Source organism: Toxotes jaculatrix, chromosome 10, assembly GCF_017976425.1.
Source record: "Toxotes jaculatrix isolate fToxJac2 chromosome 10, fToxJac2.pri, whole genome shotgun sequence".
Lineage (NCBI taxonomy): Eukaryota > Metazoa > Chordata > Actinopteri > Toxotidae > Toxotes > Toxotes jaculatrix.
In genome coordinates this window covers 15,765,148-15,790,503 of record NC_054403.1, presented here as the reverse complement: position 1 = coordinate 15,790,503, position 25,356 = coordinate 15,765,148, and the positions used below count along the sequence as shown (strand labels likewise).

The 25,356-nt window shown below is 43.3% G+C and overlaps 2 protein-coding genes across 5 annotated transcripts; both read left to right on the top strand.

Moving 5' to 3' along the window:
- Positions 1-266: 266 nt before the first annotated feature.
- LOC121188025 (zinc finger protein 696-like) lies at positions 267-3,368 on the top strand. The gene is made up of 4 exons (XM_041047510.1): positions 267-638; positions 1,303-1,403; positions 1,500-1,575; positions 1,884-3,368. The coding sequence occupies exons 1-4, from the start codon at positions 344-346 to the stop codon at positions 2,699-2,701; spliced, it is 1,290 nt and encodes a 429-aa protein (XP_040903444.1). The 5' UTR covers positions 267-343; the 3' UTR covers positions 2,702-3,368.
- A 3,446-nt stretch (positions 3,369-6,814) lies between these two features.
- On the top strand, positions 6,815-25,186 carry LOC121188073 (catenin delta-1-like). 4 transcript variants are annotated; one of them, XM_041047623.1, is made up of 21 exons: positions 6,815-6,940; positions 12,198-12,321; positions 13,923-14,086; positions 16,285-16,353; positions 16,452-16,843; positions 17,426-17,707; positions 17,801-18,041; positions 18,178-18,400; positions 18,543-18,735; positions 18,851-18,968; positions 19,072-19,225; positions 19,468-19,485; positions 19,850-19,918; positions 20,121-20,248; positions 20,471-20,621; positions 20,740-20,932; positions 21,028-21,236; positions 21,371-21,412; positions 21,513-21,580; positions 21,794-21,898; positions 23,401-25,186. In XM_041047623.1, the coding sequence occupies exons 3-20, from the start codon at positions 13,928-13,930 to the stop codon at positions 21,851-21,853; spliced, it is 2,769 nt and encodes a 922-aa protein (XP_040903557.1). In that variant the 5' UTR covers positions 6,815-6,940; positions 12,198-12,321; positions 13,923-13,927; the 3' UTR covers positions 21,854-21,898; positions 23,401-25,186. The 4 variants fall into 4 exon arrangements, with proteins under 4 accessions (XP_040903557.1, XP_040903560.1, XP_040903558.1 ...); XM_041047626.1 differs by lacking the exon at positions 13,923-14,086; XM_041047624.1 differs by lacking the exon at positions 19,468-19,485.
- The last annotated feature ends 170 nt before the right edge of the window (positions 25,187-25,356 follow it).

Genomic DNA, 25,356 nt, shown 5'->3' with positions numbered 1-25,356 from the left:
ATTTAATACTCTTTGGCCACCCGTCTTCCTCTGCTATGTCTCTAAATTTGATATCAAAATTTATTGATTGTGTTTTTATTAATAGTTGTTTTTAGATATCCGAGCCAAGGTTCAGTGCTAAAGATGTGCGGTATATTAATATCAACACTGACCTTGCAGAGTCAGCTGTGAACCAGCTGTAAATCAGGAAAAAAAAAAACGTAAACGCCTCCGTTTTCTTGTAATTACGGTAATCCGCGTCATGCTACCCGGAAAGGCCATTGTGTTGTGTCTTTTGTAAGCTCATCCACTGACTGTGTCGCGCTGTTTTCCAACACAATTGTCGGCGGCAGCGGAGTCAAACATGTCCACAAACATGCCGCCGAGCAGCCTGAACCTGGAGTCCCAGCTTTTGTCCATAATGGACGTGCTAGTGAAAGCGGCGGTGGCGGAAATCAGTCAGCTGTTCTCGGAGAGCTCGGCGTCTCTGCGCCTGCATTTAACCCAGAGCCTGAAGGAAAACGAAACCCTGAGGATGAGGATGAAGGTGATGAGGAGCGAGCTCTTCTCCCTCAGGCTGCAGACCAGGACGAACCGGCCGGCGAGCCGCTTCTCTCCGGTCAGAGGAAATATCCCCAAACCACGGGCTAAATCACAAGGTAACGAGTAAAAAAAAAAAAAAACAACAACAAAAAAAAACCAAAACCCAACTTCTTTCTCAAGTAACAAGCCACACTATCCTCCTGCAGACTACTTTACAATAAAAGACCCAGTTTAATCAAATTCAGATTCCAGTGAATTGATTTCTAACTTCATTTAAACGGGCTACAAGTTTTTTTTCTGATGAGTCAATAAACTGCTAATCAATAGCCAATGCTTCCTAACATGTCCTTACATTTCCACTCCTGCTCTGGTGGTGAGCAAATGTTGGCGTGATGTGGTTCACTTTACCAGTGAACTGATGATATCTACAGACGTGTGCAAAGGTTTGGGAAATTACATTTTGTTGAAGTGAAAAAAAGTGAATGCAAACTCTGCTGCACACACACATTAAAAACACGAGTCAGTGCTTAGTGACCCTCGGTTTGTCAGAAACCACAGCTTGGAAATGGGTTGTGTGTTGGTCGCTAAGTGCTGACTAAGTCTCAAACGAATAAACTACTTAACTGTTTCTTCATGAAGGAAAAAGTAACAGCGCTTTAACATCTGGAGGGTCAATACGACCAGTATCTATTTCAAAGCCTTGCATTTAAGTCAGTACAGCAGCTTTGTCTTGTCAGAATCCTGAAGTGGCTTTCTCTGTTTGGTTCTTTCCTCCTCTAGTTGTCATTAAGCCACCAGTGGCTCAAAAGTCTGTTGGGGAGCCTGTTTCTGTTTCTCTACAATCAGAAAACAAGACTTCCTCCTCTGCTGCTCAAGTGCAGGTGAACATGGAGCCTGCTTGTACTTTCAGTAACTCACATATTCTTTTTCTTTTAAAAAAATATATTTACTCACGCATATGTGCTCTTACTCGTTAGTGCACAGATGTGGAGAGTCCAGATGTCATCCTGATCAAAGATGAAGACGATGTTGGAGGATGCGGGACAGTTGTAGGTGAGTAGGCTGTTTTTAGTAGTGTGATACCTGGTTGTTGTTTAGAGAGGCATAGGGACAGAGAGGTTTTCTATCATTTGCTCAGGACCACATCAAGCATATCTGCTAAAACTGGATCTGAAGCTACCGACTTCACTTGACTAGATCTGGGCTGGTGTGGCAGGCCTTGTTCTTTGTAACGAAGGAATATGTCAACAGTTTGAATAGTATCCCTGTTTTATGTGTTTGTGTGGCAGGCCATGCACTGTTTGAGATTATTTGAGCCAGCCCTTATTCACAAATGTCAGTTTATGCTTTTGTCTTTTCAGGTCAGGATGACTTTGGAAGCCACGGTGCGCAGGGAGGTGTTACCACAGGGACTCAGAATTTAGAACCTGCTGGTTCTCCCTGCTTGACAGGTGATAACGAAGAGCTGAGAATCGTGAGTGTTCACGGCCGAGGAGAGGGGCCTCTGCAGGAGGAGAGCGACGCCCTCTTCACTGCCTCTGAACTCCAGGCTTTTAGCTCTCTGTCTCCAGACCACAGCGGCACCCACGACGGTCTCCTCAATTTCACCACTGGCGCCAATGACAGAGCACCGGTGAGAGTGATGCAGGATAACAGTGTTGGATTGGTGAGAAACAGTCAGCTGGAAAGAAATCATCCCAATCAAATGGCTCCAGCAACAATGAATTCTCCAATAAAAACGACAATAGTAGGAGCTGATGGTCTAGTGGAACACCCCAGTCACATAAGCCAGTTCCCCCAGCAGCAGAGCGTCTTCCCTCATGCTGTCAACAAATCCCTGGACTGCAGCTTCTGTGGCGAGCGCTTCCTCAGCCGTGAAGACCTGATCGTTCACCGGGCAAGTCACACCGGAGAGTCGCCTGTTCCTTGTTCCCTGTGCGGCAAGTCATTCGTCAACAAGACCACGCTGAGCATCCACATGCGCATTCACACCGGCGAGAAGCCGTACGCCTGTCCTCAGTGTGGGAAACGCTTCACGCAGAACGGCAGCCTGAAGATCCACCTGAGGACTCACTCCGGAGAGAAGCCGTACACCTGCAATCAGTGCACTGCCAGCTTCAACAACCCCAGCAACCTGCGCAGACACATGATCACACACAACACCAACGGGGCGCTCTGACTATGACTGATGAAAAGAGTTCAAGGTTTTTAACATGGAGACATTTTTTAGTCTGTTGCGTTTAATGACACTTATGCCACTATGTATATTTTGGGAAAATATGTTTGTCATAGGTCAAATGTGCTTAATAACCTACAAACACATCAGTGTACGTCTTGACAACTTCCCACTAAAGTCAGTGGAGTGAACACGCGTGATCTCTGTTCAGGGAGATGAGACTTACATTCCTTTTAATTCTAGGAAAACCAGCAATAGGAAAACAACATTCAAAAACGAAATGCCTTTTTTTTTTAAACTATCCTCCATGGCCACAGAGACTGAATTTCACAGAGTTTTTATACTATTTGAAAATTAGATAAACTTTAATTTAACTATATAATAATGCTACATTTTTTTAAAACCATGACTTCACCAACTCTACATTACACATCTATAGCACAACACTAGACTGCTACATGAATGGCAGATTAGGATGTTAAAATGAACAGAAACATGCACAGTGACAGTGAAATAAAAAGGAAACTACAGTTTTGGATGAGAAATATGGAAACGTTTTCTATCGCTGTATGTAGTTTTATATCATGATATTGATATATATTGTGATACAGTAAATTTTGTGGAAACTCAAGAAAGGGAGTTCATGTATAATGGTTGAGAAACTGTTTATTTATTAAAAAAAAAAATAACTGAACAAGAATTAGTGTTGGGCTAATTCAGTTTATTAAATTACAAATTAAGGCGGCATAAAGCAGTTCTGCTCACTGGCTTGGCCTCACTGGCCTTAAACAGATATTAAAGGGATAGTTCAGCTGGTACTGTAGGGCAGAATCCAATTATGAAATGGTTGAAAATTGTCTATTTTATCACGGTATGTATTCATATCACTGAACTTCATTTACAATAGAAAATATTAAAGAGTGCTAATGTAAAGTGTGAAAGTGTTTTTAAACATTTGCACAGCTACAAACAGTTTATTAGTTTCTCAAACTTCAGACTTTAGTCCTAATTTATTATAACTAATTACAAATTAAAAATATGTGGCTTGTTATGTAGTGACCTCAATACCTAGCATTAAACTTAAGGAGAGGGCTGTTTCCCCTCCTTCATTTTTGTGTAAACCGTGGGGTCCAAACGTCAGAGACCACAATGAAAACCTCTAATAAAACCTCACGTAAACCTGGAAATAATCAGAAAGTTTGAGTCTTCAGAAACATTTAAAAACCTAAGAAGTTATGTCAAGTAAAATGAGGAAGAAATATTTAAGATTCTTCACTATTTCTAGGCCAACACCCTCCCACTGAAGCATGCATTCAGATGACACTTAGGTGTTAAATCATGGCTTCTAAAGGGGGCAGTGCATGGAAGTCGCTTTGCAGAATCTGGATCAGTTGTATCCAAAGCACAATCCAGCAGAGCAAAATAGACCACAACATCTGAAGATCAATGCATCAAGCTTAGTTCCCTGAGAGACTGAAAAACAACCTCATCGCAGATACAGAATTTGCTAAATAAAGAACGCAAGACTCCAATCGGCAAAAGAACAGTCAAAAGAAGGCTGTCTTGTTGTGGTCTCAGAGGACGAGTAGCAGCTTCTAAGCTGTTACTTAGGACGGGAAAGGAGGCCAAACGCTTGGGTTGGGCTAAGAAATAGGATGACTGGAAAAAAGTCCTATTTACTGATGAATCCAAGTTTGAGATTTATGGCAGTAACAGAAAGGTCTGTGTAAGTAGATGAAGAGGAGAGAGAATAAACCACCAAGTGAAACAAGGAGGTTCAAGTCTGGGGGTGTTTTGCCTTCTCTATATTTGGACACCTGCACCGAATTGAGAACACCCTGACCGAGGAGAAGTACCACTCCATTCTTCAGAGACATGCTGTACCCTATGGATTCACACTGCAGCAGGATGATGACCCCCAAATGTACCTCAAAGTTTTGCAAGAACTATTTGAAGACCAAGGAGTCCTGACTATAATGGACTCTCCTCCACAGTCACCTGACTTCAACTCCACTTAACATTTTAAGGGGGCACTTGAAGACTAAGAAAGTCAAGACTGTAACACCACAAGAAGCTATTTGGACATGTGGAGTCTACGCCAGCTAGAGTGCAGTCTGTCAAAAATTAAACTTTTCACACAAATTGTCAAGCTAATATTATCATTTGTAATGAAAAAATTAGAATGACATTCAAAAAAAGTATCAAGACAAGTGTTCTCAGACTTTTGGACCCCATTGTATGAGTGTATGTTTCATTTAAAAACAAACTACCTCCACTGCTGTTCTCAGCTCTCTTTTCCCTCTTTTTATACTTCCAGATAGTTTCAGACTGGGCAATAAGCAATTTAGTGTGGATTCTGTCTGTGGATTTGTAGTCTGGATATGCAATCATGAATAAATGTGTTTTTTTAAAAAACAGTTTAACATCTGACAAGTCTCATTTTGCACCTCTAGAGTGCAGCATTGTTTTTTTTTCCCCGAGTAATTATTGTGACTCAGGTTTACTCATACTGTAGTGTTGTGTGTGGAGCTTGTGTGTGTGTATGTGTGTGTGTATGTGTGTGTATGTGTGTGTGTGTGTGGGGGGGGGGGGGGGGGGGGGGTGTTGGGTGGTGGGACTCTTAAGGAAACTGGGGGAAATTCCTTCCATTGTTCCTCTTTCCATCCTGCCCACACTAAAGTATTGTTTGTTAAGTTTCTACTTGTTTGGCTTTGATTTCACCCCAATATCAAAATAAAGTCAGAAATACATTAAAATTTAAAGAACAGGCCTTTAACTATAACAATTACTCTAAAAGCTGTAAAAATAAATAAATAAGAGAATAAGATAAGAGAAAACGTGAAGTTTGATACTTCAGTGATGCTTTAGACTTACAGTCATGCAGTCATCCCAAAATAGTTCTCTGGTCAGACATGATTCATCTCTTACTACATGTGTTACTGATTAAGCACATGCGGGTGATGTGATGGTCGCTGGTAGTGGTTTTGTGCCAGTAGTTTTGTCGCGTTGGTGTGGAATGCTGCTGTTGTACTTCCCCACGAAATGCTGCTTCCTCTTTGGCCCATTGTTCTTGAGCAATCAATGAAATGACATTAGAGTGTGTATATGTGAGGGAGAGGGAGTGTCAGATGGAAAACGGTAGGAGAGGGGAGGCAGTGGGAGGTAGCCTACTTATTCCACTGCTGCAACTGAATTTAAATCTCCTACTCCCCCTTTCACAATCATAGGCTTGCTAATTTCTGATACTGTGTGTTTTATACAGGGTTGGACTACCAACTGAGCAATGCAGGCACCAACAGTGCCAGGTTTACCACTAATCATTTTGGTGTACGTAATTTGATGAATCACAAATTTGTTAGAAACTTGCATCACTGAAGTACAGTATCAACTGACAACAAGCCTTCTCTTGTAGAGGGACTCTGTAAAAATCAAGTTTGAACACCTTAATTGTTTTAGTTCATATTTGTGGTGAAGTTGTGTTTTATCAAATTTCTTCCTTTTTTTTTCTCCATGTCAAGTTATTAACACACAGAAAACCTTGGGCGAGCTAGTATTAATCCATCATAGAATTACTGTAAGGCTGCGGCTAGAATTTTATTTTCATGATCAACATCTGTTCCATTATTTAGTTTGTAAATGTAAGGAAAAAGGCCTGAAATTATCCCATGAAACCCAAATTAACATATTCAAATTGCTTTTGTTGTCTGACCTAACAGTCAAAACCCCAAACTTGTTGAGTTTGCCACCATAGAGAACTGGGAAACTAGTAGATGTTTCCATTTGTGAAGCTGGTGCTGGTTATTATTTTTATTTTGGTAGTTTATTTCAAAACTGTTGCCACTTAATCAGTAATAATCAGTTGATAAGTCAGTCATCAACAAATAATTTTTGCTTTAGGGTACTGCTTGGTTTCTGGGTGTCCGGCGAAATATTCAAACTTCCATGTATAAAGTTGGTCATAAATAAGGTTAATCATAATAAAGGCTTTGTCGGAGATGGGAGATTTCTGACGAATGAATGAGTGGGCCCGACACCTGCATGAGAGGAGGACCTGTGTGCGCGCAGTGTTTACGGTAAAGCCGCTGGTTGGTCCCGCCCTCCCTTTAAGAGAAACCTCGGTGATGTCGCTTCGTCTTTAACGAGCTTGACCCAGAACCCGGAGAAGGAGGGGGAAAGAGGGGAGAAAACACACCAAAACGCGTAGTAGTCTGGAAGGCGTCGGGGCAGGCTTTCCACGAGCAGGTGAGTGAAATTCATAAATATTGCCGGATGGGTTTTGTGACGGGGGCTCGCGTTGTATATTTCTTTGTTTTGTTTTTTTTCTTTCCCGCACACATAGTGGCTGCACTGCAGCGTTGGCAAGGAGTGGTCACATCGAAATATCAGCAGCACGGCTCTCCGATGCTAACGTTAGCCGTCGATGCTAAGTTAAAGTTCACGCCGTGAGCCACTGCGGTTGCGTTTCGTGCCTGTGATAACTGATTTGAAACCGGCCCTTGGTACCGAAGGTTAAAGACAGACGATACCGCCTAAATTAGCTTAAATGGCCTCTTAGCTGAGCGCACGCCAACTCCAGTTCTTGCGGCTAATCTGTTTGCTATGCTAACGCTAGCCTGCTTGTCGGCTATGTGGGTTATTGTGATGCTAACGTAGCAGGACAGCCAAACCAGGTCACACGGGTGCTGGGCGAGCGTTGTGTCCAACTGGGCTGATTTGATCTCCGGCATTGTCATTTATCTGGTCGGTAGCGTTAGCAGAACCACAGATTTACCCAAAGCGCAAATGCGTGTCTTTGTTCGTGAGAGTCATTTTATACCAATGTGTTTTTGTTACTGACTCCATGTTTAGCTAATGCTGCCAACTCGTTGCTCGTTGCTCTTGTCCCAGATTGATGTATTACGCTGGCAAATCAATTCAGGACTGTATGCTGGATTTTGTTTCTTAGATCCGGGAGGGCGGGGGCTACTAGGTAAGTTTTGCCGGCTCCAGATGGTCCACGGCAAAAGTCTGCCTGTGAGGAGAGGGTTTGGAGATCAACAGGGGGCATGACAACGTGAGGGTCAGGCGGGTTTGCAACGCTGAAGTAGACCGGGTTTGGTTCCCTGGTCATATACATTTACTATGGTTTGACCTAGTTAATGTTGCTGTTGGTGCTGTCTCGTCTTTTTAAGCGTCCTTCCGTCGGAAGCAGACAGTTTTATCAGTGAATTTCATCACCTCAGGCCCGGAGATAAGAGTGTAGTTTAAGGTTATTGGAAACAGCACTACTTGTTCGACTTGACATGTATGCGCACTGTACGTCGAGCCTGTTTTGTGTATCTGAGTCTGTTTTAAGGGTGGTGGTCCCTCAGTTGTAGTTTTTCGCACAGACTGGGATTTTGAGTGTGTCAGCCTGTGAACCTGTTGGGTGGGTCCTGTGTGAACTTGCTTTGGTAGGAAAATAAATGCCTGGGTGGGGATAACTGTCAGCCGGAGTGTGAACAAACAAACTAACTTTTTCCTCATAAACATTGGTTTCATGCAGGCGCATATTGCAGTGTAGGTTAGTGTGTTCCTTGTGGGCTTTAGTACTGTCTTGGTTCATGGTTATAAGGCTGTGTGTGTAGGTATCACTGGGCCGGTCCTGCAGGTGCCGCCACTAATAACACCATATGTGAGTGTGAACACCCATGTATCAGCCTTTCCTGGCTACTTGTCTCCAAGTCATCGTTTGATTGTTGATGTGTGCTCCCAACACCAACTGCAATTGTGTCTGCCCTCTTTAGGTGTGCAAGTTAATCCACAAAGGGCCAAATGAGTGTGTGTGTGTGTGTACGTATGTGCGTGCATGTCAACATGATGTGTGTATGTGTTAGGAGGTAAGTGGATTAGTGGGCTAAAGCTTCAATCCCATTACAATCCACGCTCAGCTTAAACCAGCGCCGGTGGCATCACACTGACTTATCAGCAAATTGCAGTGTCAGTCACCGCAAGATGCATGAACAGATGTGCGTTTTGACAGTGAATATGTTGTTTTAGTTGGAGTTTTTGCTGCTTATGGCAGGTGTAGGCACTTATTGCATTAGCCAGAGTTTCATTAAGTGGACAAAGGCTGTGTTGTTGGTTTCATGTGTGTGTGTGTGATCACAGATGTCTTCTGACAGGACTGAGTGAGTCATGCTGACTGAATGCACCCAGAAGCCGATACAGATACATGACTCGTGGTGTGTCAGGGTTCGATCAGATGTTTGAGCAGTCGTTGACCTCAAGGCACCGGTGCTCTGACCATTTGCTACAGTCATATTTGGGACAGCTGAACATGACCTTTTCTTTGTGTACCCTCCCTTTAAGGATTTTTTCTGTTGATAGTGACTTATACGTGGCCTTTTGGACATTGAAAGTCCATGTAGTGTAGTGAATAAAGTCTCAGGTTCAGTCCATACTTAGTTTCTCAGCAATTTCTGCTCTTATACTAAAATGTGTTTTGCTGCTTTTCTTTTACTTTTCTTGAAGTGGTCTGTTTGGACATGAAAATTTCCCTAAACTCCGATTTTGTCAGATTGCTTTGTCCAGTGAACAGTGCAAACCTGAAGACAATAAAATTGCTGTAATAATAAGCAAATATTTCTAGCACTGGAACAAGCAAATCTTTTTTGCCTATAAATCCCCTAAGCAATTAATCACTTGTGAAAATTGTCAATAGATTTGACCTGTCAGTCAACTAACTGTTTCAACTCCTCAAAAAAATAAGAATGTGTGAGGATTCAGTGGTTAGACTGTGGGAACTATTTCCTAAATAAACAAACCAAAATATAGTAACTTATGATAAAATTATGATATTCAGTCATGCGGGTTCACAGAGGTGGCATCTGAAAGGTCATGGAAGCAGAACAGAAAACAGCTGATTAGCAAAGTGGGAAGTGGTTTGTGGTCATGTGACCGACATATTGACCAGGGGAGATTTTCACCGCAAGAACCCTCTGTTAATGGAGGAAGCCAAACATCAGAATGGTTACTAAAGTCTACACCCCATAGGATCACATGGCTTTCTGTACAAGCTGTTCTGTTGTGGAAAATGTTTTTTAGTGAGCCAAAGTAGCCACTGTGTCCCTTTACTTATCTCTGATGTTGAATCCATAACATCCTGTTTCTCAGGAAGCAGGTAAGAGGGGAAAGGGGAGGGGAGTGAGTGTGGTACGACTCTGATTGTTTTCATTGTTCATTGAAAGTCACCGCAGACTTTCAAGGCTGAAGCTAACAGCTGTGAGAGAGGTAGACAGGCGGAGGATGACAGAAGTCGTGAGTGTGTGTAAGGGGTGACGTGAACTCGACACACACACACACACAGATGCACTCCCACTCAGTTGTGTCCAATGATGTCCTACTTGCTCTCCAGCTCTTTTCACACTCGCGTTTATGCTCTCAGTTGCACAAACTTCTCATTGTTCCAACAACCTCCTGGACAGACAGCTGCAAATTCCCTCCTGTGGCTGTGGTTAAAACACACACACACACACACACACACACAGAATCACATTTCCAAGTAAACATGCCAAGATATATTACTCACAGTTTATAATTAATCTTGTATGAATGACAGTAGCACTCATTAGTGAACTCAGATAGTGTGTAGCATGTAAAATAATGATTATACGCTGCGTCAGAGATAAAATGAAGAGCGAGCCAGTGTTTACATGTGGCGTATAATTATGGTCAAATAGTTTGTGTTTCTCTGAGTCCCCGTGACCAATGAACTTGCCTTAAAGTGCTGCGACAGACCTCTGAATGATTATTAGCCTGTGGCCCTCTAAGGTCGTTTTACAGTGGGTGAGTGGGTGGGCTGCTGTGCTGAATTGGCAGGAGACAATGCTAGGAATGCAAGATTAGCTTTTATCTTTTATTCAGCACTCCTTTCCTTATCTTCAACCCCCCCCCCCCCTCCCTTTCACTCCTGCTCACCCTCTCTCCCCTTCTGTCTTTTTCACTGCCAGTCTTTCTGCTTGTTTTATTTGTTTGCAGCTCTCTGCCCGTCTCTCTCTGTCTGCGGTGGATAATATCAACCCTGTCCTGGCCGTGACCATATATAGGCATGTGTGGTGCAGGACAGCAGTTTGTGATTTGCTCAGGTGGGAGGTTATGGCTCTGGGGCGCCACAGTCACCAAACACAGGATAGCGTGTGTCTGACATCATGTCTTCCTGTCAGTCATCCTTGTCCCACATGCAAATCCTGGTTTTGGTTCCTACACATTCCTTTGTCTTGTGAAATCCACTGCAGCCACTCCTCATCTTCTCAGCAGGCCGTTTCACTGTCCTCCCCTTTTTTCCCACACTGGGCACACCCCAAGCTGGGATTTTTTTTAAATAAGCAAAGAACATATACGTATGTGTGCGTCTATTACTCATTCATTTGACAGAGATCCAGGAACAGACGCTGCTTCACTTTACCAGATAAAGTGTGTTGTAATAGCCGTGATATCATCACATCTTTTTTTTCTGCTTTTTTTTTTTTTTGCACAATCAGAAGCAGGTGAAACTGTGAGTCATTCGTCACCATCTCTCCTTTTGAGCTCATTACACATTTGCTCGTCTCTTTGTTTGCACTTGTTAACACTCTACCTGTCGTACACACAAACACCTGCTGCGTGAAGTGTAAATGCAGGTACCTGTTCGTTGGCCGTCCAATGAAGTGTGTCTGTGCATGTTGGCTAGACAGAGAGAGACATTGAGAAACTGAAATCTGCCCCCCCCACCCCACCTTGTCTAACTGGTCATGCAGGTGTGTGTGTGTGTGTGTGTGTGTGTGTGTGTGTGTGTGTGTGTGTGTGTGTGTGTGTGTGGCGCAATGCTGGGTTTATTCAACTTTCAAGCCAGGGCTGTGGGGAGTCAGGCTGCTGCAGCAGAGGGTGTATTAACAGATAAGAGGATCTGAGTCTCCACTTGTTTAGCTCTGGTATAACAATGTCTTTTTTTTTCTGAGCTCTCAGCCAAGATAACCAAGAGGTCGAGGGGGAGGGATAAAAGGCTGTTAAGTTGAAAGAACAAGAGTAGCAAACTGAAAGAGTTGGGCCAGAGTTAGATGAAAACCGATTAGAGAGAAAAGGCTTGACGAAAAGCTTTTAAAAAAAAGCCAAGGTTAACCTGGAGAGGGAAAAGATGAGTTGATAAGAGAACATATGAGGATGAAGGATGTTACTATCTCTAAAACTTATCTGCTGACAGTCTGCTCTCTGGCCCAGAAAGAGCCGCAAGTTGGACTACTTACCGCAGCTAGCTCCCGTATGCAGGCCAAATGTTGGGTAAATACAGGGTGTGTCTAAAGGCTGGAGCTACTGTATGTCTCGGTCTCTTGCTGTGTTTTTCTGATCGCAGAGCAAACACAACCTTGTTGACACACTTGTACGGTATTCTCACTGTGTTGCTGTTTTTCAAACAGAGGTGGCTTCAGCCTTCACTAAAGCACCCCCCCCCCCCCCGGTATTATTCTCTTTCCTACACCCCTCTGTCGTCCTCTCTCTGCAGTCTGTTCCTCCTTGTTTCTGGCCTTGGTGGTTCGGTGACCTGCTACACATGAGCCGCTAGAGCTCATCCTCAGACCTTGGCGTGATCTCTCACCTCTTCTACCAAACCACGCCCGCAGGTCAAGGTGTGTATTCCTGATTTTCTCTGAAATGAGGTTGTCTGCTGATGTGTGTTCCGCTTTGTGTCTAAGCTGTAAAGAGAACTATGCAGTTCTCATTAAATTGAATGTTCTGTGTTGTGCTGTTAAACTTCCTCCAACAAGTGTTAGGGGTGCTTCTTTTTGTGTGAAACAGGCCCTGTCTTCTTTGTCTGACACTTTTTTTGTGCAGATATTGTATCACCTTAAGTTATCCTGCTGATGCACGGCTAAAATAGTCAAAAAAAAAATAGTGACATAACCAAGGATAGACTCATTTTAATTGAAGACAACACCAGGCAGATAGGACGCTCCATATTCTTCTAAAAGGTAGAACAAAAATGTTGTTTCCCTTTTAAAGTTTGCTCATAGTGTTCTGGTAATATATCAGTTTTTTTTTTTTTTTACAAAGTCTGCAAACTGTAGAGGACTCATTCAAAAACCTCTCTTTATCTGCTGTTTGGATTTAAGAACGAATTCTCTGGTGTGGCCTCTAAATGTGTCCGAAGCCCAGAGCACTCCTCCATGCATGCGCTGAGCACTGATGTGTGTATTGATCTGTATGTAGGGGGATGGTCGTATTGACAATTTTAATATTTAATATTGCAATAACTGCGTCCACATCATCATGACCAGTGTGTTGCAATATTAATGTCCAATGCAATAACCCGGGGTTTAAGGATTCTGAAAGTGCTTTCACACATGGACTGTAACCCTGAACTTATCTAGACATTACCCAGAAGAGCTGCATGGGAGAATGCCGATGTCTGAATCAGTAGAACCCGGCATTAAACAGACTTTCTGTCACACTTCCTGCACGTTGTTTTCGAGGCTCCGCCACTGGTCTAAACCAAACTAAGTATTTTCAGTAGGTGAGAATGTGCCTCACGTGAACAGTTTGTTCGCTTGTTTGCTGCATGTATGAAAGGGCAACTATGGACCTGATTCTCCAGAAATTGTCCAGAGTTCAAGAAAACAGCTCGACTCTCTCCTCCATCAGCCTTAATCTCCTTCTGTAGTGTTTGTTAATGCCGACAAATTTACAGCATCGTGTCACTCGACAATGGCACTGATTGAGTAGTTTATTGTTCTGAGGCATTTTTTTCACCAAGCACCATCCTGGAATGAATTCGCTGCTTCTCTTAATGTTAACAATGATGCATTTAACGCGCTTCCTCTGAAATTGATTTCATCAGTGCTGACATGGTCCAGTATTGTTAAGGCAAACATAAAATTTGAGCAGATCAGCCACTTTTAAAGTAACTTTGAGTAAATAACTTTGAGGATCATTGCGCCACAACCATGTTCATTAGTCAAAAGTAGAGATAAACTGTTACGCAATCCCTGCAGTACCAGTGGGTTTCCAAGATGTCACCACAGCCCAAAGTCACCAAGCAAAATGTTGTCAGCAGACAAATCAGATCCTACCTAACATTAGTCAGGATATCCTGCATCCTCTGAAAGTTGCTATACTTGATATGGAGAGGTGTGTCTGATTCTGTCAGACTGCCTCTCCCTGTGCTTTAGCGTGTTTGAGGTTGCATGGATGTATGTAACGCCCCCCCCTCTCTCCCCTTGGGGCGGTGTAGTGTGTATGGAGCAGTGTGAGAGCGCAGCGGCTCTGCTGGAGTCAGTCAGGGAGCAGGAGGTGCAGTTTGAACAGCTGACCCGGGCGCTGGAGGAGGAGAGGAGGAGAGTGGGCCTCCCTGCCGCCAGCCCCTCAGCGCTGGGTCGCCCCCTCCCTCACACACAGGTAACACACCCCGAGTATATTCTAACATCCCCGTCCAGAATCTCTGTTAGCCTTCTACAGCTCCCATCTGTCACCTCCAACACATGGATCATCATTCCCTCCGTTCAGTCCTTCCAGTGAATTCATTCATTCATTTCTCTCCCTCTGACATCAACCCGTTCATCGTTCATCCCTTCTCTCCTCCGCCTTGCCTCCTCTCCACCAGTGCTCAGAGAGTTTGTGTCTCTGTACGTTTGTGGGCGTTGTCAGCAAATGTCGTTCTTCATTGTTTATGTATCTTGTAAGACCATCTGCCTGTTTGCCCTCATCTTCAAACATATCAGTTTGCGCCTGCACATACCTCTGCTGCTTTCAACATGCCTGAGTTGGTCATCATCGCACACTGTCAGCATGCCTTCAGTGTCACTCACCGGATACACTCTGACACTCGCGTGTACACCTTTCGTCTGCCCCTGCTGGGGAATCTCACTTATTTTCTTCTTTGTTCCAGCATGTTGTTTTTTTTGGTATGTGACCATCTGCATGTGTTGCATAGTTCTGCATTCAGTCTGAATTCTTATCATCGTGAATGATTTTGTCTTTCATTTGGCAAACACTTGATAAAATGCAGCATTCATTACTTCTGTTGTTCTTGCATCATAAGTATTAAGTATTCATTTGCATGCAGTGTTTTTATTAAATAAATATTCACCTTTGAGCAGTCAAATTCTTAAAAAAAAACAATATCAATTATCATAATCGTTGCAGATTATTTTTTTGTCAGTGTACTAATTGATTAATTAAATTGTTTCAGCTCTGATTGAGATTGTGAATACCATGGTAGCTGTCACTTTAATAACTTTTTGTTGAATTTGACCACAGTGACAGTTTGTATGAGATTTTTACATCAATGTGATCAAGTACCTTCATCTAAAAGGTACTTAACTTACCTGATGCACCAAAAACAGACATTCACGTATGGTTATTTTATCTACCAGCTGTCTTTCAAGAAACTTAACTTTATCACAGTATTAATATTGCAGTAGAAAATAATATATGCTCTGTCTCTGCTAAGACTCTGTTTTATAGCGGAGTTCTTTGGTTGGATGTGGTCCTGCTTTTTCCTTCTTGTCCCGTATTGTTGTCCCTATTAAAAGACTTCACTTAGGTGCCTATGGGCTTGGTGGAACAATTAAAGCAGAGCCATTATCATTATGCTCTCAGGTAACACAAAGGCTCAGGCGGTGCAGTGTTCAGGGGTATCCATTTAGGCACTTTTTTTTTTTCTGCGCTTGGCATTGTACACCGACTGAGTAAATATTTTCCTTCCATTTTAAGGGCTTGCTGACATAGATTAGATCTCATGTTTTGTCTCTTTGAATCCTTGGAAGACGCTCCTTTTGATTAGCGTGAAGCAGCTGGAGGATGAAGGCTAAGCGAGAAGGATTCTGAGTTTTTTTGGCCTTGTGCTAACTGTACATGTTATTTCTAAAAAAAAAAATAGAAGATGATATGCATTCTTTTCTAGCACTGCTCTAAATGTATCATAGAGCTGCTTGTAAATGAGACGGTATTATAGGAAAGACCAGCTGTAGAGGAAGTGTGTCATTCTTATTAAAGTCCAGGCTTCACTTCCCATTTCTTTTTAATAACAGCCCTGCCTCCTTGTGGGCATAACATAAAGTGCAGTATAACCTACTCCTGCAAGTGAGGTGGGCGTCAGTGTTTGATAAGGCTCATGACATTGTTTTGTCTTGTATTAGTCAGTAGTATTCCATTTGGTAGCCCAGTCATCTTGCGTTCACATGTGATTCAGCTCGAGGCTATTCCTCATAACTGAGGCAGTTGCATTGCATAAAAGGTATTACTCAGGGTAAGGTAGATAGTGTCCAAGTTATACAGAGTGACAGTCATTGATTATGTAACAGATTAGCGCAGGAGGAAGTAGGGTGTGAGGATTAATGGCTCCACTCCAAAATGTCCTCCTCCAAGTCTGGCAGTGATTCACAGACCACGGCCACGCAGGGACGGTTTGTTCGGCGCTGAATGTGCTTCAGCATCAGTAATATCATCTGGGTGGTTGTGAGAAAATAGACAGGCCGGGCTACTGGGAATATCAGGCCTTCAGTCTCACTTGAATGACTTTGAGTAGAATTGGTGGTGGCATCGCATTAGTTTTACTCTATGAATTTCACAGTTGTGTCTCTCTTTCATCCCAGAACGGGCGTTTAGGGGATGCAGACATAGAACGACTGAAACTGACGGACGCATACTTAAACGGCACACAGGTATGTGTTTGTGTGCATCTAGGTTATCATGTGAATTTCATTATTTTTCTTATATTTATGCAGTAAAAATAATAGTGTGTATTGTGTGTCTACTACAGTACAGGATGGTGGACCCTGCACACGGCGCTCTAGATGAGAGCTACACGCCAGAGGACGACTCCCAGGAAGTACATTCAGTCTTTTCCGATGAGGGAACCACACGACGGCCGGACACGACTCTCCCTCAGATGAAGAAACCGATCTCACGTACAGTCATGCCCTCCGACTCGATGTCCATTGACGGGGGCCTGGTGGTGTCCGGTATGGGCGGCTACAGCGCCACACTGGACCGTCCTTACAGGCAGGCTGGAGCGGGAGACTACCCCACTGCCACAGTTCCCAGAAACTACCACTATGGCCCTGTCGGGGGTTACGATGACTACCGGAGTGGTCCGCCATCAGAAGCGTACACTAGTCTGGGCAGGGGCTCACACATGGACGATCGTTACAGGTACAAGACCCCCACTTAGAGGAGTGCTAAGAATCTTCTGTGGCGGCACATTTATCTGATGATTAGTTTATTCATCCAGGAATGTGAGTCTGTTAATTCAGTTATATGTTACGTCATGTTTATTGCATCATTACTCACAAACTCTGTGTTTGACAAGGATTATACATGCTTGTTGACATTTTAACCACTCAAACCAGAATGTCAGCTAACTGTTAAAGCAGGTGTGGTTTTCAGTCGGTAGTTACTAGCAAACCCTATATTTGCTAAACAACAAATAATTTTTTTTTTCAGTTCTTTGAAAGTGGTCAAATTTTACTCAAAAGATTCAACTGACATTTTGGTCAAAGTAGTTTAACTGTGAAACAATCTGAAATTGATGAGCGTAGAATTTATAGATACAATTATGCCTTAACAAAAAAACTTGAAGTTCATGTAGAGGTTTGTGTTCCCCATACACACCCGTGTATGTTTTAACCCGTTTACCAGAACTGAGAACCCAAATAACAGATGTTGAAATGTTTAGATTGGGGATGTCACTTTAATGTCTCACTCTTTACATTGCTTCACTCTTTCTCTCCACAGGCCGGTTGATGGTTACAGCACCCTGGATTCTGGCTACCGGGGCCCGAGCCATCAGCAGCTTCACCCCTATGCAGCACAGCCCCAGGTGAGCCGGGGAATGAGGGCCATTGGCTCATCGATCGAGGTGCGCTATGGCCACGGCCACTACGGTATGGAGGATGACCAACGCAGTGTGGGATATGATGACTACGGCATGGGGCCTCCTCCCATGCACCCCGGAGGCTACGGTACCATGCCACGCTTGGGGCCCAGCCCTGGGGGCATGGACAGACGAAGACTTAGGTAAAACACAAATACATTGTGTTGCCATTGTATCTCACACTTGTTTTCACAACACGCAGCTCATAATAGTTTATCTCATTCGACGATATGCAGGAGCTGTGAGGATACTTTGGATAGTGACATGGGAGGAGTAGACCGTTACGCCTGGGGCGTTCCCATGACGTTGGACAGGGGGAGCTTGGCTTCACTGGACAGCACACTGAGGAAGCCTCCTCCTGGCTCATGGAGACAGCCTGAGCTGCCGGAAGTCATCGCCATGTTGAACTACCGTCTGGACCCTGTCAAGACAAACGCTGCTGCCTTCCTCCAGCATCTCACATTCAAAAATGACAAGGTAAAACAAAGGTCACATTCAAATGCAGAACTCATAGAAAGAAAGTTGTCTTTAACAACTTTATCTTTTTTTCTAGTCGCTGTTCAGTAAATCCTTGATGTGAGCTTGCTAATTTTGAGTGTGTGTGCGCGTCTAGGTTAAGTCAGAAGTCCGTCGACTGAAGGGTATCCCATCATTGGTGTCAATGCTGGACCACCCCAGCAAGGAGGTGCACCACTCAGCCTGCGGAGCACTAAAGAACATTTCATACGGGCGAGACCCAGACAACAAGATCGCCATCAAGAACTGCGATGGCGTGCCCGCTCTGGTCAGGTTACTGAGGAAAACCCACGACCAGGACCTCACTGACACTATCACAGGTATCACTGATCATAAAATGCTTGTATGGGTAATTTGTGTTTTTATATGTACTTTCTTCTTATACTATACCTTGAAGCCTTTTGATCTCACTCATTACTTCAAAACAGTGTTACAGTAACAGTGTTTATTATATCGTCCCAGGCACCTTGTGGAACCTCTCATCCCACGACGCGGTAAAGATGGAGATTGTGGACCATGCCCTGCACGCCCTAGTCGACGAGGTGATAGTTCCCCACTCGGGCTGGGAGCGAGGGAGCAATGGTGGCGAGGAGAGCTGCAAACCACGCCATCTGGAGTGGGAGACCGCCTTGACCAACACTGCTGGCTGCCTTAGGTATGCAAGGGACCAATGAGGGGAAAGACAAGAATGTCAGCGAAGGAGAAAGGAGAGACTTATTTTGAGAAGAAAACATGTAATTATGTTCTTAACGTCTTCCGCTCTCCAACAGGAATGTGAGTTCAGAACGCAGCGAGGCCAGGCGAAAGCTGAGAGAATGCACAGGATTGGTGGATTCACTCATGTACATTGTCCAATCACAGATCAACCGCAAAGATGTGGATAATAAGGTAAGATTTTATCTTTGGTCGTTTTACTCATGACAAAAGCACCCTTTTCTGTGCATCTCCATGTTTGACCATCTTGTCCCCTTTTCGTCCCTTCTTTCTGTAGTTGGTGGAGAACTGTGTTTGCCTCCTGAGGAATCTGTCCTATCAGGTCCACCGCGAAGTCCCCGGCTGTGAACGTTACGCAGAGACCACGCCCCTCAACCAGGGACCTGCCCCCGCTAACAAAGGCGGCTGCTTTGGCTCCCGAAAGGGCAAAGGTCAGTGTCAGACAGCTGTTACAGCTTTCGAGTTACTCAGTGTCTGGGAGATTTGCTGTTGAAAGATGGATAGCTGCTGGTGGGTTTCAGCTTGTTGGTGGCGGAAGCACCTGTCGCTGTTTTTCACACTCTACCACTGTTTCCCTCCTTTTCCTCCTCACTCTCTCTCCTCCCTTCTTCCTCTTTCTCTCTTCTTTCTTCCCACCCACCTTCACTTCCTCCCCTCTCTCTGCTTTGTTTAGATGAGTGGTTTTCCAAAGGTAAGAGTCTCCTCTTGGTGTTCTCGTGACCCTTTTTTTTTTTTTTTTGGAAACTGTTGACCACTCTGTCATCACTCATTCTACTAACGCATAATAATAGTTTACTAGAGAAATAAGAATGGATAAGAATGTTGAATTCACATGTGGTACATGGGCTTGATCACCTGATGTCAAACAACACTGCATGCTCAAAGTGCTTGTCCCACTGGTTGCATGGCTGGGTTTTACATAACAGTGTACCAAAGTAGAGGACGGAGGATAACTGAATGCTCATCTCAACCAGCTTCTCGAAGCCTGTACCATTTCTTCGGCTCAGACTCTCATGTCCTGTCTTTTTTTTTTTTTGTTTGTTTTCTCGTTGCAGGAAAGAAGGATGGAGATGATGGAAGCGGAGATCAGGTGGATATTCCAAAGAGGACAACACCCGCCAAAGGTACGTGTCGCTTTTCTTTTAATTCATCGGTCTGTAGAGTAGATTAAGATGTCTCATATTGGGTCTGAAACTTTTCACAATACCAGGCTCAGCTGATAGATGTGACGTTTGGTTTAGATTTTACCTGTATCCAGCACAAATGCTGCAAGGTTTGTAAAACTCCAGTCTAAACGAACGCTCCCTTTCCTTCTGTCGACTTCAGGTTACGAGCTGTTGTTCCAACCAGAGGTGGTGCGTGTTTACACATCGCTGCTCAGAGAGAGCAAGAACCCCTCGGTGCTAGAGGCCGCTGCCGGTGCCATCCAGAACTTGTCTGCCGGCCGATGGACTGTTAGTGCCATTTCAAAACAAAGTCATAAAAATATATGTTATTAGTAAACATAAATTTCTACTGATGCCTCAGTCTTTAATCTAATCTGAATGAGCATTTTGAGTCTGTGAAAGTAATCTCTGAGCAGTCAGCTGTGATAAAGTCCATGATACTCTCTGTCTGTCGCTGCTGTAAGTGTCCAATGACATTCATTCCTTCCTCTCCATCTGCTTGTTCTTCAGTATGGTCGATATATCCGGGCCATCGTGCGTCTGGAGAAGGGGCTTCCCATGATGGCGGAACTACTGGCTCACGGCAACGACCGTGTGGTCAGAGCAATGTCCGGAGCCTTGAGGAACCTCGCCATCGACAACCGCAACTGTGAACTGCTCGGTAAGGACGTTAGCTTGTGCTTTATTTTGCTCTGTGCGGCATTTGTTGTTCGTTCGTTGTTATGCGTGTGTGCAAGTTTTTGGAAAGCTGAATTATATTGTGTGTTTTCTCTCTGTAGGTTTGCATGCAGTGCCTCACCTTGTGGCCAACCTGCCTGGAGGCCAGGGTCAGTCTGGGCGAACTTTATCGGAGGAGACGGTGGTGTCTGTACTCAGCACGCTCGCTGAGGTGCTAGGCAACAGTCTGGAGGCAGCAAAGACACTTCGAGCCTCGCAGGGCATCGAGAGGCTGGTGCTTATTAACAAGGATGGGTAAGTGCATTTTGTACACTGAGCTAAAGATATGGGAAGCATATGGTGCCTTTAAAAAGAGCCTGAGCCTGAACATGTCTCCCTGTGTCCTGCAGCAAACGTTCAGAGCGTGAGGTGCGGGGGGCGGGCCAGGTGCTGCAGCTGGTCTGGGCCCATAAGGAACTCCGCCGGCCTCTTGAGAAAGACGGCTGGAAGAAGACAGACTTCATGGTCAACCTGAACCCCAACACCAGCACCACCAACGGCCCGAGCACCCGAGCTAACGGCACCCATGAAGACAGCACCACGCCACTGCTGGGCAGAGGTCAGTGTGAGAGACATAATGTGTGGTGAAAATAATTTTAGCTGCATTTAAAACCTACATTAGGTTAAATAGTTACAGATGGTATATTTTATTGATAGGTTTGTTTTGTCTGACCCTGTTTTTCTTCATCGTAGGGGAAAAGAGAGACATGATTCCACTAAATGACCTTGGCCCTGGTTCGTACATTTATCATCACTGCTTTTGATCAAGACAAATTTATAGAAAATGTATTTTTCAGTAAGACGTCTGTGGTAATTTTTCCTCATCACATTTTAGAGGCCTACTCTACACTGGACCAGAGGGAGAGGAGGCACACTCTGGATGACACCACAGACACTTTACCGGTACTTTAAATCCCACTTACACACATTCACATGTTGGATTGCTCATTTAACGTCACTAACCCCTAATCTCCTCCACTAATACTAATACAAATATTTCCTGATTTTAACCTTTTTCGTTGGCAGCCTTTAAAACCTCACGATTACTGACCGTTTAATTTCCTTACACTCACTTCCTCTCCCTCTTCTCTCTCTCTTTCTCTGGTTGTCTCTCAGCGTGGGGTGTATGGGGGCAGAAAGGGCTCCCTGCCTCTGTTGGACTCCTACGATGGTTAGCCCTCCCCCCCCTCCCCTCTACCCCCCTCTGCATGTAACAGCATGGTATGTCCAACTGACCTCTCGTCCTGCATGGACTCCGAGTTTTTTTCCTTTGTCTCGTACAACTTCAGATCATCAGTGAAACCTGGTCTCTGTCTATGATGGTGTACTCAAACACTGGTGGAGGTCTATTATACTGATACTACATGATGCCCTGATGTGATGTGTGTACATGTTGGTATAGTATGCTGCAAGGTGCTCCTTGTGCATTGTGGTCCACGCAGACTGTCGGTGTAGAGGTGAATCCCAGGTCGACAATGAAGTTTTAAATCCTCATAATAGTGTTGTTTGTGCAGTAGTGTTGTCACAACACCAGAACTTTTCACTTTCATACCAGTGCTAATTCTAAAATAAAAATATTCTAACTACTATAAAACAACATCAAGAGCAAAAATAATGCGGTCTCGCAGAAAAATAGTTTCTTAGAAGTTTTACTTGTGTTACCAGACTTTCCTCTAACTGCTTTGTCACTTTTGCAAAAGGGGTTTTGGCGTAACATTTTGGTGCGATCTTTGTCGCCTCAAAATAGTTTTGTGTATCTTGGCGCAGCAGCTGGCAGAGTGGATTTACACTCGCTTTAGAAATGTAATGGAGCGTTTGATACCATTTCCATGTCGTGAAATGTTTGTCTCCGGCTCTGCTGCAGCTCTATCGTTTGTTGCCTTTTCTCAGTGGTTTATGATTTGTGCCTCAGTGCACCCTCTTGTGGTTCTGCAGGGTATTACAACATCATGTGGGAGAATATGTACAGATTTATTGTATTAGATCTGTTTGAACTGGCGACTTATTACAACATTTATAGCATTTTGATGAGACTGAGGATTAAACAGGAAAATAAACTTGAAACAAGAATACTTAATTGATCAGCGAACAGTGTTAGAGACGTTACTGTAAAATAATAACCCATTATTGATTGTTACTTTTCTAAAATAAGATGTTGTCATGTTTCGTTTTGCTTTTAAATGATCTTATTCACCATTTGAATAATCTGACAGGAGGATTAAAATGTCGCTGTGCTACAGCTGTACCTCACTTTGACATCTGAATCTCTAATGTAGACATGTTTTTGCTATCATGTTCAGGTGCTACCAACCTGAACACAGCCTCTTATGATGATATAGCATAAAAATAAAATTACTAAGAGTATCTGTTTATTATCAGTGCATACTTTTGCTAATGCTCGAAGGTACAAGATCTTTTTTGACAGGATAATTATGTTGAAATTTCATGTGCAGCAAAGTTTAGGCCAGTAAAGCTTTCTGAACTATTTGTTCAGATTTCAAATAAATTTCAATACTGAATTCAAACTATATAAAATTTAATTTAGTATTGGTATTAAATGTCTAGATATTGTGACAGCACTCCTGTGCAGCGTGCCATACTAATACCACATAGTGAGTCTTTGTGTTGCCTCCTTGTTTAGTGTGTAAATGAACCAAATTCAATTTTTCAGGCTTTTATTTTAACTCTATTATAATCAGCGCATTCTTGTTCTGTCCCTCCAGAAAAACTGATAGTGTGCATCACCCAGACGGGGCCGTCCCTGCCCTACCACTGCTACTGAGGAGAGAAGATTGAGATGCACAAACTACCACCCCGCCCCCCCATCCTCCTCCTCTCCCCTCCTCTCTTTCTCTCTCTCTCTCTATCACCACCTAAATGGGATCAGAAGATGAGGGTTGGCATCCAAAGAAAGTGGTTGTGCTTGAAGGCAAAAAGCTTCGTGCAACACACACGTCCAGTTAAACCCCCACTTTTTACAAATTCATTGAAGTGTAGCAACAAAAATATGTTCTGATTTTTTTTTTTTAAATTATAGTTCTTCTGTAAAGGCAATCACATTTGTTGACAATCATTTAATTCTGGTGTTCTCATCCTGCTTGTTTTTGTTTTCTCTTGCTATTGTCAGCATTTTTGATAAAATGTTGTCATGGTCATGGACATATTGCTGCCAACACCCATATCCTAATGATGAATTTGTATGTAGACTTCTATGTAGGGTATATACTGTATATAAAAAGAAAATGGGATGACTGCATTAGTTTTGGCTCATTAATTTAAATCGTCCCTTTACTGGGACTGTTGGGAGGTATGTAACTGGGACGCGCCGGCAGACCAACGGTCGCCCTGTAGGTTGAGAATGTTTATATAGGAGTTATTTTCCTGTCTAGAGTTATTTTCTCTCAGTTGGGATGAGCACAGGTGTAGACAAGAAAAGGCAGGTGTGTGTATATTTGTCATACAGTAAAACCTGTGGCTGCGCGTGTGTGTGTGTATATGGGAAAAAAAAAATGAATATGGACCTTTTTGAACGAGTGTGTTTTTGTGTATGCGTGTGCGCATGGACCAGTCCCATAAGACCACACGTTGATTATTTCATCTGTTCATGTTGTCCGTTTTTAATTGTGTGCTCCTGTGACAAAGCAATTTTTTTTTTTTTTTTTTTTTTTAAATTTTCTTAGTTTTTATGTACCAACTGCCTCTTTTTGTGTTTGATACCTTAATTTCAAACTTTTTCTTTTGCTCCCCTTGTGGGGAAAAAACAATGGCATTTTCAGCTGCTGTGTTTTGACTCTGACCACATTAAACCCATTTCTGAAATGTGAAGCTCTGAACATACTCCGCTAAAACTCTAAAAACATTTTAGCATCCTGCTTCACAAACCATTCCTTGCTCTATTACTGAAGGTAAACACTATAGACATGACTTACTTCACACTAACAAACACTTTGGACTATTATTCTTCTCTTAAAGTCTGATTTCTCCTCAAACTCCTAAAGAAAAGCCTGTTTTTTTTTAACCATTCTTACATGCACATCTGCATTTATATTGCAACGTTTTACATAAAAACACTTAGATTTGGGAGGTGTCTTCACTCAGGAGACTCGAGTTTTAACAGATTGCGGAGAAATGTTGATGTTTAACTTGAGAGCTGGACAAAAAGCACATTTTAGTCGATGATCCTTTTTTTTGTACTTTTTTTCTGTCTGGTTTGCATTTTATTTTGGGGTTTGTAAATGAGGGAACGGTGGGTGAGAGAATTATGCAATTTGTTCTACTTTTTAGCCCCAGTTTTACCACTGACTTGTTTAAAAGGCAAAAGAGACCAATCATCTTTGTTTTTTTTTTCAGTCTTCACTCTCATAGTATATTTGTACTGTTGCCTATCCGTGTAAAGTTATGATGTACCATTCATACCTGCCTTGGCTCTGAGAAGTTGCTTTTTTTCAGTAAAGTATGTAACTGGTTATACTGTTGTTTTTATAAATAAAGATCTTTTCTTAGACAAGATTTGGCAACATGTGATTGGCTTCTCCTGCCTGGTGAGGTGAGGATGGACTGCTGTATCATGAAGATAAACATAAGATAACACCTCTAATTAAAGAGAAGCAGTCTGTCCACCTGAATAATTTCATCCCCTTGCTCTTGGTAAGGCAAATAGCAAGCGCACAAACTTGACA

Bases quoted from the DNA above. Each gene is read 5' to 3' on its own strand.
- LOC121188025 (XM_041047510.1), top strand. From the start codon at position 344: ATGTCCACAAACATGCCGCCGAGCAGCCTGAACCTGGAGTCCCAGCTT. The intron at 1,404-1,499 runs GTGAACATGGAG...CTTACTCGTTAG, and splicing joins CCTCTGCTGCTCAAGTGCAG to TGCACAGATGTGGAGAGTCC. The intron at 1,576-1,883 runs GTGAGTAGGCTG...TTGTCTTTTCAG, and splicing joins AGGATGCGGGACAGTTGTAG to GTCAGGATGACTTTGGAAGC.
- LOC121188073 (XM_041047623.1), top strand. From the start codon at position 13,928: ATGGAGCAGTGTGAGAGCGCAGCGGCTCTGCTGGAGTCAGTCAGGGAG. The intron at 18,401-18,542 runs GTATCACTGATC...ATATCGTCCCAG, and splicing joins CCTCACTGACACTATCACAG to GCACCTTGTGGAACCTCTCA. The intron at 18,736-18,850 runs GTATGCAAGGGA...GCTCTCCAACAG, and splicing joins AACACTGCTGGCTGCCTTAG to GAATGTGAGTTCAGAACGCA.